The sequence below is a fragment of the Siphateles boraxobius genome, unplaced genomic scaffold (genome assembly GCF_051911475.1).
Source record: "Siphateles boraxobius isolate OS27281-9 unplaced genomic scaffold, OSU_SipBor_1 48, whole genome shotgun sequence".
NCBI classification, from domain to species: Eukaryota; Metazoa; Chordata; class Actinopteri; order Cypriniformes; family Leuciscidae; genus Siphateles; species Siphateles boraxobius.
In genome coordinates, this window is record NW_027509119.1 from 8,059,206 (window position 1) to 8,073,294 (window position 14,089).

Below are 14,089 nucleotides of genomic sequence, written 5' to 3' on the forward strand. Positions count from 1 at the left end.
CATCTTGTGGACAGAAACATGAACCACACAGAATTAAAAGGAATAGTTCACCATTAGATAAACATACTTCCATTATTCACTCAATGTTCCAAACCCAAATGCTGTTATTTTCTTCAAAGTAATACAAAAGGAAAATCTTAAGAACATTTATGCAGCTCTCTACCATATAGCAACAGACGTAGTGAGCATGTCTGTCCACCTAAAGAGAAACTAAATTCAATTTAAAAGCAATCGAACTAATGATGGCAACATTCTCAGTCTATTTATCATACACCGCTATTTTATGGCTTCAGAAGATCTTAAATATGGCACACAAAATGAATCGATCGCTTTCATGGTGCTTTAAGCTTAACAGAAATGGTCCAACTGAACGGTCATTGTAGGCAAAAGCGCTGCTTGGAGACTCTTTAAAGTAGGGCTAGTAAAAAACTAGATTTTTCAATTAATCGTTTTTTTTTTTTTTTTTAAATGTGGTTGATTCGATATAAATTCTTAAAAGCCACGAATCGATCTTTTTTCGTATTTCCGCAAACATTGTACATGATATGATTGACGCTAACCTTATTACTAGTCTTATCCACAAGATACCATCCTCTTTTTTACCTTGTGCGATGTTACAACGGGGACTATGGTCTTTCATTCAGTGTGAAAGACATTCCAGACAGTTGAAGGAACAGTGCTGCATGGTCACAGCAGTTTATAATTTTCACGTGTTTTTAAGCCATGCCAATTTAAATATTCAAGCGCAAGATGATGTGAAAGAACTGCGCTGCGTGAGAAGTTTTGTGTGCGCTTTCAGACAACGTACAAACAACAACGAGTTCTTTCATGCCTCCTTTGCACTTGAACGGACAAATTCACAAAAAATGTATCTCGCAATGCCCGTTATTATACATGGGTACAAGGATACATGGGTTTAAAAACAACAATAAGAAAAACTATGTGGTGGGGCCAGTGAAACCTTTTCACTGAATCGAAACGAGATCTTGCTAATCAGAATTAAATCGGGACATATGCATCAATTCACAGTCATATTTCAAAGACAGTGAATTTTCTGAAATTTCATTTAGATAATGATTCTTTTATCAGATTAAAACTGATCATTTAAATGCTAAATAAGTTAATATGTTACTTAACTGACATTTTAGCTGGCTAATAAATGGGAAATATCTAGAGTGAGGCCTTGATCATGTGAACCAATGATACAAAAATACTTAAAGGGGTATATTAAGGGGAAGGGGTAAAGGGATTGTTCTAGCGCATCAAAGTAGTATGGTTGAGATTTTGTTTACCATATTTTATGTGCATTGATCAATCTGAATAAAAGCCTAAATTAAAAAACTGTTCAAAAACCTGGGATTATATCACTTGATTCATATGGGTTACATTTAACTTTAAGTGGAATAGACCTTCAATGGAGTGACACATTTTTCTGATTTCATTAAATATCTTCATTTGTGTTTTGAAGATGAACGAAAGTCTTACAGATCGGGCCCAACATGAGGGTGAGTAAACGTCAGTTTTCATTTTGGGTGAATCTTCACTTTAGACAAGCCAGCATTTGCTTAAAAACAGACAGTTGATTGGCATGTTTGTGCAAAACAACATTCTTTACAGCTTGGACTCAAAACCATTAACATTGTCATGTCGTTTTACCTGCCAATTTTGGGGCCATAGGGTCTTCAGACACAGGGACAGGGCCCTCATGCACCTCATTGGCCTTTTCAGGCAACTCAGAGGCAGCTGGAGTGATCTTGACAACAGCAGGCACGCTCTTCACCTCAACATAAGCCTGAGGACCTCCAGGCAGAGGCTTGGAGTTGTGGAAGAGGCTGGCCCAGGATTTTGGAGGGTTGGCAACAGGTGCTGCAGGGGGAACAGGCGAGACTACCGGCTGAACTTCAGAGTCTAACGAAAGAGGGGTAACTGAGGAAGAAGACTGCACCTCGGCCATTTCAGACGAGTCTTGGAGTTCGTCTGCGGCTCCAGCAGCCGAGGCTGTCTCTGGCAGCCCGTTAGCCTCCCCCGAGCCCTCAGCCTCCCTCTGATCAGTAGTAGCAGGAATTGTGGTTGTGGGGGTGGCCAGAGCAGCAGCAGGGGGAAGAGGAGATGGTGGAGAGGAGCTGTGTCCTCCATTACCCAGGAGTACTGGGCTCTCTAAAGCTGGGGGTTCTGCATGTTGCTCTGCAGTCCTGCCACCCTGTGCAACCCCACTGCTCTGAGAGGACGAAGAAGAGGAAGTAGACAAAGAAGCTGCCCCGTTTCTGTCTGACAAAGAGGCAGCTCCACTCGTCAAGTCCAATGTTGAATTGTCAGGGCTTTCACAAGTCCTCTGATGGGAAAGAAGGGTGGTTTGGGGTGTGGATGTTACAGAATTTGGGGGGATGAGCTCAGCCTCAGCTAGCATGTCCCCCATCATGTCCTCTGAACCCAGGAGTGAAGCATTTAAAGTATGTCCGTTAACAAGGCCTGATGCCCCCACTCCATCTGTGGCCACGCCGGAACTGTTGGAACCCTCCAGGTAGTTGTAGTATCCTGGCGGACGTTTTTTCTTTTTCTTCCGTTGTCCCAAGCCACCCGAAACCCCATCCATGTCTGAACAGCTCTGATTGACTGAGGTCTCCGAGTCATCGCAGCATAGGGAGTTGAAGTCGGCACCATCTGGGATATCAGCGACCGGCGTGGCTGTGGGAAAGGCCTTCTGAGATGGCTGGCAGCCTAAGATGAACTCAGGGGCCTGAGGATTAAGAGTGCTGGAGACTTTGTACAGTGAATCTCTCACTGCCACAGGCTCTGCATTTATTACCTCATCCACGCCAAACTCGATATGCTGGTAGTCCTCTCCTGCAGATCAAAACATCAGTTAGATTGATGCACAATAAACAGGCTAAACCAAACTGGCATTTCTATTGTTAACTTCGATTTTAAATAAAAAGATAGGTTCAACTTAGTTTACCGTTAGAAATCTTATTCTGATCATTCAATAAGCAATACTGAAGGCAAAAAACATGAACAACGATGATTTTATTTTACAATGCATCATGTAGTTATTAATCAAATACAAATAATCTGATTAAAAAGTGGCTGTGGTACTGAACTGTGCAGAGTAAGGAGTAAAGGATAGTTTGAAGTGAATGAAAGCAGCGTTAGTGAATGCAATTACTCTTGAGTTTCAAAATTAGAAAAAAAAAACAATGAAACCTGAAGTCATCATGGGAACACAAGTTCCCAAGCAATGGATACACAAATAGATAAGACCACATCCTTTGTTAGTATTCATTTTAGATTTTATTTTAGGACAGCATGGAGGACAAACTCATAAGCAGGTTGTAGACTGTCAAGACTGCCACATTTTCAGGTGGAGTTCTGTTAGAGGTCCTGAAAGACGGCCCATGAAGTCACATTCTTACACCACTCTTGAGATGTGATGGGCTTTGAGACAGAATTTCCAGAAAAGTAATATAAAAAAAAGTGTCAAAAACCTCCCATCAACTCCAAGCACTGCAGGTAGATGCATAGAGAGACGCCTGGCACCTAGGCATGCAAAGCTCCAAAGATTAAATGGACAGGCAAGAATAAGTGAGGTTTTAAGGTAGATAAAGGGAAAGGTTTAGAAAGCTGTCAGTTTTTAAGACCTGAGTGTTGAGTTCTGCAACAAAAACAGAAGATTAAGGCGCTGTGTAGTGGACCGATAACTCACCGCAAACCTGCCGTCTCAATGATTCCGTTATGTAAGGCACAGCAGGAGTGCAGTAACCTCCTAAATAATTGATACAGATGAGGGTGAAGGTCACAACTACCTGAGAGGGCAATATGATACTATCTCGGGAAAGATTATTAAGACTACAGAGATGGGCACGTAGCCTAAGGATGTTTATATTCAACTCATTGATGAATGAGGTCCATTCTACCAATTAATGATTAGGATGTGAATAGGACAGATGATTATTATGAATTCTGTATTTCATGTGTGAAGATGTAAGCTATGTTCAATGGATAATACATGAAAACCATTCTGTGCATTTATGTGGGCATAATTGTGCTAAGGATCTCATATCTGTATCACATCTTTATTTCTGTATCAGTATTTGTAGTAACATTCAGGTGAGGCTTTGATCTTACCTGAGGAATGGCTGATGCAGGAGACTTTATCATTGAAGGGGGGAAGCTGATAAGAAATTAGCATGAGATCACTCAATCACATGAAGTCATTAAAAGTACATATACAAAAACATTTATTCCATAACCTATCCTATAAATCTAAATGCATGTTATCCAAACAGGCACAATTTGGAGTGGGAGGCCAGAGTTTAATCTGCAATTAGAATGGACAGCAAAGGATGTGCAATAAATAACAATGACTCATCCATTTTTTGTACAGAAGAAAAGTAGGGTAAAAGGTGGATAAAGAGTATGATGGCATAACATGTAGTAGGGAAGATGGCAGTGAATTTCTGTATTTTAAGTTACATTTCCCATATTCCTGTTTGCAACATTTTGTAGCAATAGGAAAATTAAATGTAAAATTAACACTTCCATTTCTTACACTAGTAGTAACATTAAATATGTAAAAGGCTTAAAGATTACACTAAAAGATCAAAAGCACAATGGTTAATAAATTCCATTACAGATGTTGCAAATTGTGAGAAGAAACACATGACTAAAATTACACGATTTGCAAAATGTAATTTCCATTGCAAATTTCAAACATTCAAATTAGGCTAAACAGTAAACTAGGACAGAAAGAGGCAAATGCAATAAAGCTTTAAGACTGCCTAACATTTTTTATGTATTTGAGATGTATTCACGTGTAATTATTTTACCTCAACGTAACAGCGGGGAGTCACAAAGAACTGATTGAACTCGTCTGGACTGAACTCCCCAAAGATGTACTGTAAAAGACAAAAACAAAAAGTACATAATGTTAGGTGAAACTTAAGGATTGGTAAGCATTGATTTTAAAATTCTGTTAATTGCAAACACTTTTGCAAAACCTCTTTCTAGCATTATGGCATCCTTTAAGACTGAGGTGGTCTTTTTGGCATGAGAATCAGCATTACAATGTGACCATAATTTAAATTCAGTCCACTTATTAAAACACAATCAAAGCTCTGTGTAAGAGGGTAAATGGGGACGTGGCAGCCATCATTACCGCATGATTGCAACATCAGGTTGGGTGAAAGTAAAGAGCAAGTTGGAAAGTGATGAGTCATGCAGCATGGCAAAATGGCTCCCTCGTGCCCCACTTTACAGGACAACGCATTGGCAGAGAAAGACCCTTCAATCATTCACTTTGGACAATGTAACATTCTATGAGTGTGGAAAATTAAACATCACTGATTGTATTGTGAAGGTATTTAAATTATTATGTTATGCCTTTAGGACTAAAATACTTGGGATGAATTAAAAAAGTGGATTACAATTAACAACAGTTGCACTTCATTTTACAGTGCGTGCACTTTCAATGCACTTAGTGTTAGGGCTCCAGACTATAATTTGAGAGAAGTGTTACCGGTGCCGCTAAGTTCTACAGATGGTGGCACAGGAACCTGATTTGGTAGCGCTGAGGGGGGAAGGGGGATTGTTAGAGGCAATTTAATTACAAATGTACTGTTGTTTTGTTTTACTAATAATATTACATCTTTATTTCTTGGATATGAAATGTTGACAGTAAAGCAGTGAGCCTGAGTTGAGATGCAGATAAAATTTACTCTTACACAATAAACAACCTAAGTTTTATATGAAAAATTAAATTCTACTCATACTATAGAAGAACAATGGTACATTTAGTAACATACTGATCTTATCGACAGCTTCATTGATTATAAAAGGAGTACTCAACTTCTTTTCTGTGTAATTCTTCGCAATTTGAAGTTTTTGAGATTTTGCTTGTCATACTTCAGTACAAAAAGTGTTAAACTTTAACCACTTACACCATGAATGCATTTTTTTATGATTTCACGGCTAAGTGGCACTCTTAAAAGTAATGGCATATAACTAGTAACTACAACACACACAAAAAAAACGATATAAACAAGTGCATGGTCTCATTTGTTAGAACGAGGTTCACCCAGGAGGTTTTATGCTACATCACTACTGAAAAAAACCTAGAAAAAGTGATGCAATTTATTAATTTATTTTGTTGTTATTGATGTATATGGAAGCTCATAAAATCGAGTTTGGACTCAACTGCATCTGGGCTAGTAATGAGCAATAGAAACAATATAAACGATACAAAATTGGCCTAAAATAGAGATTTTAATTCTATTGCACGTTGACGCAATCTACCCGCAGAATTTAGAGCCAAGAGCTGCAACCGGCTGCAACGCATCATCGTATTCGTCATCTTGAGTAAACATGGCTGAAAGCGAAATGTAGGAGCTGGTGAAAAAGACCGGTGCAACATCCATTATTTGGACTTGATTCGGATTTAAGCCGTCCGACGAGCAGTCTATTTCTGCGGTGCTGCACGCGCTGAAATAAAGTGACAGCGCATGGTTCATGGTCCAAAAATTTACACGGATTGATATGAAAATATAGTAATCTCTCCTTAAATGCATTTAATTAAACTATACTACTATTTTTCACAGTCATTTTCTTTTTAACTTTAAGCTCGGGGTAATTAAAGCAAGGAAAACTACACGTGACTGTGACAATGGTTGCACTTGTCTCTTCGTGGAGGTGGAAAAACAAGTTTTTTGAGACCGCAATATTCTGAGGAATTCTGACCCCAATATAAAAAGATTTAAATACAAAAGAAAAACGTATAAGAGAGCGGTTTTTGTCAATCGTGTTAAATCTTAAAATATATGTATAAATGTTTTGACACTTGCTTGAGCAACTTAATATATAAATCTATATAGAAGTAATAATGAGTTTAAGTGTATTAAGTTTAAACGTGAATAGTCTTGTGAAAGAGTGTAGGCATATTACTAGCATACTGTCTGTGTACAAATAGAATCGCAATGCTGAAACTTTTAAATTATTTTATAAAAAAACTAATAAAAATAGTGATTTGAAATAAAAAATAGAGGATAAATGTTGTGTATGTCGCACAGCCATAGATCAGTTGCACACTGCAAACGCAGCATATGTGAAGGCACAATAGCGCGTGCTGCTCCTGCGCCGCACACCACCGCAACACGCACTGCACACAGAGTAGCCTATGTGTGAAACAGGCATGCACTAAAGGAAAGAAACCCAATACTTTAAGCTTTTTCTTTGTTAAAGTCTCTGCAGCTATAGTGTACTTGAATTTTATTTATCTGCAACATGTTGTATAATTACAGTTTTGCATAATAAATGTTCTCAAAACTATGTACGTTTCTTAAAAAATAAATACATTTAGCAGTTTGGCTTTCCTTATGGTCCATTTAACCTGTTCTATAATTTATATATTGTGATATATCGTTATCGCAGGAGGCTGCAATGTATATCGCAATATTGATTTTAGGCCATATCACCCATCCCTAATCTGGGCCAAATATTGTATTGATATCTCGAAGCAATCAAAGGTTTTGGCATTTGGAACAATGGTGACCTTTTTATCAAAAGTCCCAAAAATACAGAGATGTACAAAATACAGACCTATATATAGTTTTCCCTATATTTAAGCATTTTCCCATAATCAGGTGTCAGTTTTGAAATATCGGATTCGCAGATAATGGCGCCATCTTGTGCCAAAACAGCCATTAAAGCACTGCGTCTAGAGAGAGATGAGTCAACAGTGGTGTTCAGGGGTAAAATAACTTGCATCCCTTAATTAATAAACTAGCAGCCACTGATAAAAAACAAAACAGCCATGCATGAGTTTGAAATAAAAGTGCTGAATTTAATTCTCTCTCTGTGGTCTATGCTCCTCATTAGTCTCGTAAAGTCGTGTTCATAGTGCCGTTCACTCCATGGTTTGATGATCGGATGCTTCAGCATGGCCACTGTATGTAACTTAACAAGATCCACTCGTATAAAACTCCTTAAATTATATTAATATCTACTATATAACATTTATTTAGCTAATAAATGTCTAAATAATTACAGCTCTGTGGAAATTAATTATCTCTGCGAGACACGTTCTGTGTAAACGCACAGATAAAAACAGCGCTCTGTCAGCAGGCATTTCATAATCTAGACCGACAAAAACATTAATAATTCTGATAACATGCCAGATGAGATGGACTCGGTAATTGATCGTTCGCAAAGACCCGCCCCCTTTAGTTACCGTTGCTATGACCGACAAGCCATGCAAGTCTCACGCTCCACCAGCTTCTCACGCAGTGAAAAATACATCGTGGAGCAAAGAGGACACTGACAACATGCTGACAGACCAGGTTACTTTTGATATCTCAACTTTCAAATTTGGTCATTTTTTTAAAGAAATTTCAACAATAAATACCGTTTTGTGGCTTTTTAATGTGTCGTGACAGATCGCTGTAGAGCCTCTTAAAGCTGCTCGTGAACCGATCATCTCTTTCTTCTATTTAATTTAGGCCTATAGCATCAAATAAACATGAATGAACATAAGGAATGTTGTTTTTAACCGCGGAAAGACGTCAGTACACTAATTCAAATCCTCCAATGTTAATCTACTAACTGTCCTTACTGCTTTGTTGGACAAAAATGGCGGATTATGATTGCAGGGAGTTTGATTTACAGGCGATCTGACCAAAGGGTCAATTGTGATATATTCACTGTTTTGTTTATTTTTCTGACAATGTTTACGCATTCCAGCGTGTTCCATTCTCTTCACTCGGTTTAAAACGAATGCTTATATTTATGGGGAGATGATAAGACTCTCGTCATTCATGTTCTCCATTTGAAAACATTAGACTTTGTACATTTATTTTGACTTGTTAATATGCTGTTGTTACAAATAAATAAATAAAAATGCAACAGCAGTAATGTTTTTTTTAATTCAGGTGGTTTAGAATGTTTTATGATTTTTTAATTTGTTAGAATTATTTTTACATCATATCCATTACCTGTTTGTTTACCTTATAAAGATGTAATTATAAACAAGACACTTTAGTGACAGTGCACTTTTTTGGCACTCTTTAAGACTAGGCCTATTTATTGATTAGTGTGTTTTGTTTAGTATGTAAGGAGGGAGTGAAATTACAGTATTTAAAAGGCATTAAATAAAACTGTTCAGTACTGCGGTTATAATTGTCAAAAACTGAAATAAAACAAATAAATATCAGTTCTGCATATCGGGCACATAAACATGCAAATAATTGGTATTGGCTAAATCAAGATCGCAAAAAAAAATAACTCTAAACGAGTGTTTTACTGAACTACTTGTGTAAACGCCACAAAGCACAAAATATATGTATCATTACATAGAATAAGTAACAAGATCTGGTTGATGAATGATGATCTTCCTGCGCTGTTTCAGCTGTGCGCTCCGTGTCTGATATGTCCGATAGGTCTCCACGCATTGTCCCAAACCACTATACCCAACCACCCTCACCCCAAGATCCAGTTTCCACTGGTTCCGCTGTGTCATGATTGGGATGCGTCGGATCTTGAAAGTAAGCATGTCTTGTCTCCAAATAAGCATGTTCTTTTGCTCTCCCTCATCACTACACTGACTCAATCTCGCGGATTGACAACAGAACCGGAAGAGAATACAATGCTGAATAAAGTCATCTTTTTTATTATTTTTGGAACAAAACGTATTTTCGATGCTTCAAAAAATTCTAACTAACCCACTGAGGTCACATGGACTACTTTGATGATGTCTTTATTGCCTTTCTGGACAAGGACAGTATACCGTACATTGATTTTCAATGGAGGGACAGAAAACTCTCGGACTGAATCTAAAATATCTTAAACTGTGTTCCGAAGATGAACGGAGGTCTTACGGGCTTGGAACGATATGAGGGTGAGTCAATTATGACATCATTTTCATTTTTGGGTGAACTAACCCTTTAATCCTACAAACACTAACAGTTTAACTAAAAGACTCTTGCACTTAAAGACTAATCACTACACTGACTCTATTAACCAAATAAAAATTTTTTAAAAAAGCTTAACAGAAACTTCATTTTCATGCAGGTCTTTAGGGAAACTGAAAGTGTCAGATGAAAATCCAAACAAGGCTCAGCAAACGTGCACATAATACCCCTTCACATTCACAACTAGCTGCATAAAAAGGAGAGCAAGAAAAAAAAGAAACTGCAGTTCTAGCACATGTAACTGTTTGTAAATTACCAACCTACACTGCTGAAAAGGCACCACAAGGGACAAACAGCAAGCAGTAATCCAATGGCCTCTGGATGGCGAGTACAATCACAACAGAAAGAATGTGTCTTTGCCCATTTTCCACAGGCGTGCCACACGTACCACACTAAGCTCCCCATCGCTGTTCATTTGGACTGGGGATTACCACAAATTAGCTATCTCAACCCTGTACAATGCGAGTAAATCACTCGCATATGCGAATAAATCTTCACTCTGGGCGACTAAATGTCTATGTTTTTCTGATTGGCCAATGTGTTGAAGCGGGACTTTTATATTGACGGCGCTCCGGACTATTATTTTGACCGGCGGCACTGAGAACACCAGCGGCTGAGAAGAGAACGGCAGCGCCTGATCACACTCTCCTCCTAAGGCTGAGCAATTTTATCGATTCTGCGATATAAATCGATATTTTTTTTCCCAAGAAAGTATCGTTTTTTTAAGCCGCGAGTATCGATACATAAGTCCCATTCAAATCCCCCGTGTTTACCCCTATTCGCTTTAAAGCTCGGTCGTTTTCGGTTCTGCTGTCGGTAGCCTACTGGAGAAAATAGAAAATACACGTAGGCTACTATTTATTATTGATATAAAGACGTAATCTTGAACATGTTTATCTCGCCAGCCAGTTCTATTTATAATAATATTAAACCATTTGTCTGTGATGCAATTTTGCTATTCGCAGTCCAGAAGAGAGAGATCTCTCACTGACAATGAGGACAGAACTAAACATTCAAACGTGGTTACACTTTATATCTGGGATAATATTCTAATTTTATTTTAGATTTCGGCTTTCAGAGATTATAAAAAGATGATATTTGAGATGAAAGCAAACTAACTGCATTATGTCTAGAGCAAATTCCTTCCCTTCACAGAGATGCGCTGTAATTTCTTCCTAAAACCCAAACATACCGTCAGAATCAGCACGATCGGTGATTGTTGTAAAATGCAGTCTCTACTGTTGCTAAATTGCGGACGCGTTTAATCATTAAAAGAGCTATTAAAAGCACAAACATCTGCGCAAGAGTTGTTCACAAGGCGACGCGCGCTCCGAAATGGACTGCAACGAGACAAGAAAAGTATAGGCTACTTAACTTTGGGCTTCATGTGCGCATCTAAACTATCAAATATACATAATATAAAAATGACCAGCTCTGAGATTCACTGAAACACAGTTTATTCAATTAAACAGTTTATGTCTTAAATGGACTTAAATAGTTAGGAGAAAATGATGGTGCATCAGTCACCTATTAGATCTGCACTCGGTCTTAAAGGGGCAGCGTCTAATAAACCTGCTGACGATTGAGCCATTAATGTGAATCAAACAACAAAAGGCAGAGAAAATCACTCACAGCTCTTGAATGAATAACTTAAACTTGTCCAGTCAGAGACATATATTGTGTAAATCAAGTTTTTAGTTTTCAGTTCAAATAATTCAATCCAAGTAAATGGAACACTCACAAGATGTCACCAAAATCACTCTGTCCCCTTTAAATCTTTCAGAAAATGTAAGTGTATCGAATTATATCGAATCGTATCGTTAGCTGAATATCGTGATATATATCGTATCGTGAGCTGAATATCGTGTATCGCATCCTATCGTGAGATTAGTGAATCGCTACAGCCCTACCTTCTTCATTAGTTTACAGTCTCTGTCAGTCATATCTAATACTTTGTTGGACAGAACTGGTAAACACACAAATCTTTACTTTTTTGCATACCATTTTATTTGTCAACATTCAGTAAATGCGCATCTACATCATTGAAACAAATCTCTGAATATCTAATAAACATTTAATTTCTCAAATCTTGCAGATTTAATTGAATCTAGCTGTGATATCTTGTGAAGTGTGCATTTGTAGCCTGCATAAACATGTTACTGCGAGTGACGGTATATCAGCAGAATATCAGCTTCACACGAGACGCGATCGAAAAACTGTAAATCCTTTATTTTAAAATATGGTGTGCTATATCCAGTTGCCCACTGTGTCATATTCATATCGTTTTCACTGTGTGCTGTGTGTAAAATTAGCGTTACCTTGTCAAAAGTAAAAGTCAAAAAAGTATTTATTTAAAAAAAATATGATTACCAGTGCGCATGAAATTACCAGATTACTGAGTGCCCTGTTACAGTATTTACTTCCTTTTTATTCACATATTCATATATTTTAAGTTGTCATCTAGGCTAAAGTAGAAGCATGTTTATTTTAAAGATTTTTTTCTAATTTATTAAATGTTGATTAAAATAAATATTATTTATAATATTATACTTTATATTGGCCACCCTGCTCTCTAAGATATCGGCATTGGCCATAAAAAAACAAATATCGGTCGACCACTACATAAAATGCAAGTTATGCGCTGAGAAAAACATGTCAGAGGCATTTAACATCACACACATCTGTCAAAGCGTGAGAGGGCAAGACGCGGTAACCGCTTATTAACTACTGTAAAGCGACATGATTGGCTGATGTTTCCTAGAACAGCACGCAGACGTGACTAGTCGATAATGAAATTCATTGTCGATTATTTTCATTTTCGATAATAATCGATTATGTTGATTAGTTGTTGCAGCCCTACATCAAAACAAAACAAAATTCACAGGGAAAAAAGGACGATCGCAACTTCTGTTTCATGCTGACTTTAACATGACAAATATTTGTAAAAAATTTAAATTAAATGATCTTATCTTCCAGTACATTCAAGTGATAAACCACATTTATAAAGAAAGCAAGAGCTGCAGAATGTGCACATTGGTTTTATGTAAAATGTGTCAAACAAACCGACAAATATGGACCAGCCAGACAAGTCACTGGATATTTTTAGTTTCAGCCCTTAAGTGCATAACTTTCTGACATCTCCATAAACGACCATTTCCACATTCAAATGCTTTTTGATATGGCCTCTCTTAGCATGGTATGGCGAGACCTTTATATTGCTCAGACCAGCAATATAATGTGAATGTCAATGCAGGTCAAGCAACAAATCAAATTGGCTTATACAACCAATTACTGAATCACCATATTTACATTTGCTTCAATGCTTCTTTAGAGCAAAAAATCTTCAACCATTCATAACTTACATCATTTGAAATATACTTGCGGTGGGAGCCGGGTGGAAAATCCTCCTATTATCCACGGCACAAAAATGGTCGACTACATGTGACAACCAACAAATAATGTGTGACTTTTAACCATGTTTTGATAATGAAATTCATTTTGATTACATAATATTATGCATTAATATGCATTGAAAATTATGCTTTAAAAAGTATTGATATTACAGCATTTAAATGGTAGAGTTCTCCTTGCTTTGTCATAAAATGTCTCTATCTGTGAATGGGACACTTGGAAATATGCTTTTACACTTTGACCTGCTGCCGCCTCTCCCTCAGCACTCTCACTACTATACCACCAGCATCACTGACAAACTGGAATGGAGAACAAGCTTGAATCTTAGTTTTGTCTCTGCATTTTGTTTCATTGTTGACCTCTATTGTAATTTCACGTCAAATTAAGTGAGACGCATAATAAAGGCTGTTGCATTATTCATTGCCAATTCAGGCTAACGCTGGCTAAGTTAGCTGTAGTGCCATTTTTTTTTCCTTCCTCATTTTTAAAAAAAGCATTCTTAAAATATCTTTGAATACTCATATCTGCTAAGTAAATGCATGAAAAATTAGTAATCTAGCCTTAGCTACAGTTAATAGTCTTTGTCTTTCTAACTGCCATAGGCCATAGTTTTAGAAAACTATAATGACCTTGATACTAGTTAGGTTTGCTGCGATAGTCGGTGTTCAGCCACAACACCAGTTAAATCACTTGCCCACCACGGCACCATCCCCACCGTTGTTTAC

General features: G+C 37.5%; 1 protein-coding gene and 1 long non-coding RNA gene across 5 annotated transcripts in view; one reads left to right on the forward strand and one right to left on the reverse strand.

The window, feature by feature from the left end:
- The window catches only part of LOC143710738 (uncharacterized), a 172,697-nt gene that overhangs the window by 15,962 nt on the left and 142,646 nt on the right, over window positions 1–14,089 (forward strand). The window lies entirely within an intron of this gene.
- Window positions 1–14,089, reverse strand: part of usp10 (ubiquitin specific peptidase 10) — a 37,104-nt gene that overhangs the window by 14,661 nt on the left and 8,354 nt on the right. For 2 of the 4 annotated variants that reach the window (XM_077201847.1, XM_077201846.1), the window contains exons 2-5: window positions 4,824–4,892; window positions 4,123–4,168; window positions 3,701–3,760; window positions 1,657–2,844 (exon numbers count right to left, since the gene is read on the reverse strand). In XM_077201847.1, the coding sequence (XP_077057962.1) occupies window positions 1,657–2,844; window positions 3,701–3,760; window positions 4,123–4,168; window positions 4,824–4,892 (1,363 nt within the window). The remainder of the gene's footprint in view (window positions 1–1,656; window positions 2,845–3,700; window positions 3,761–4,122; window positions 4,169–4,823; window positions 4,893–14,089) is intronic. The other 2 variants (XM_077201849.1, XM_077201848.1) reach the window with 1 other exon arrangement.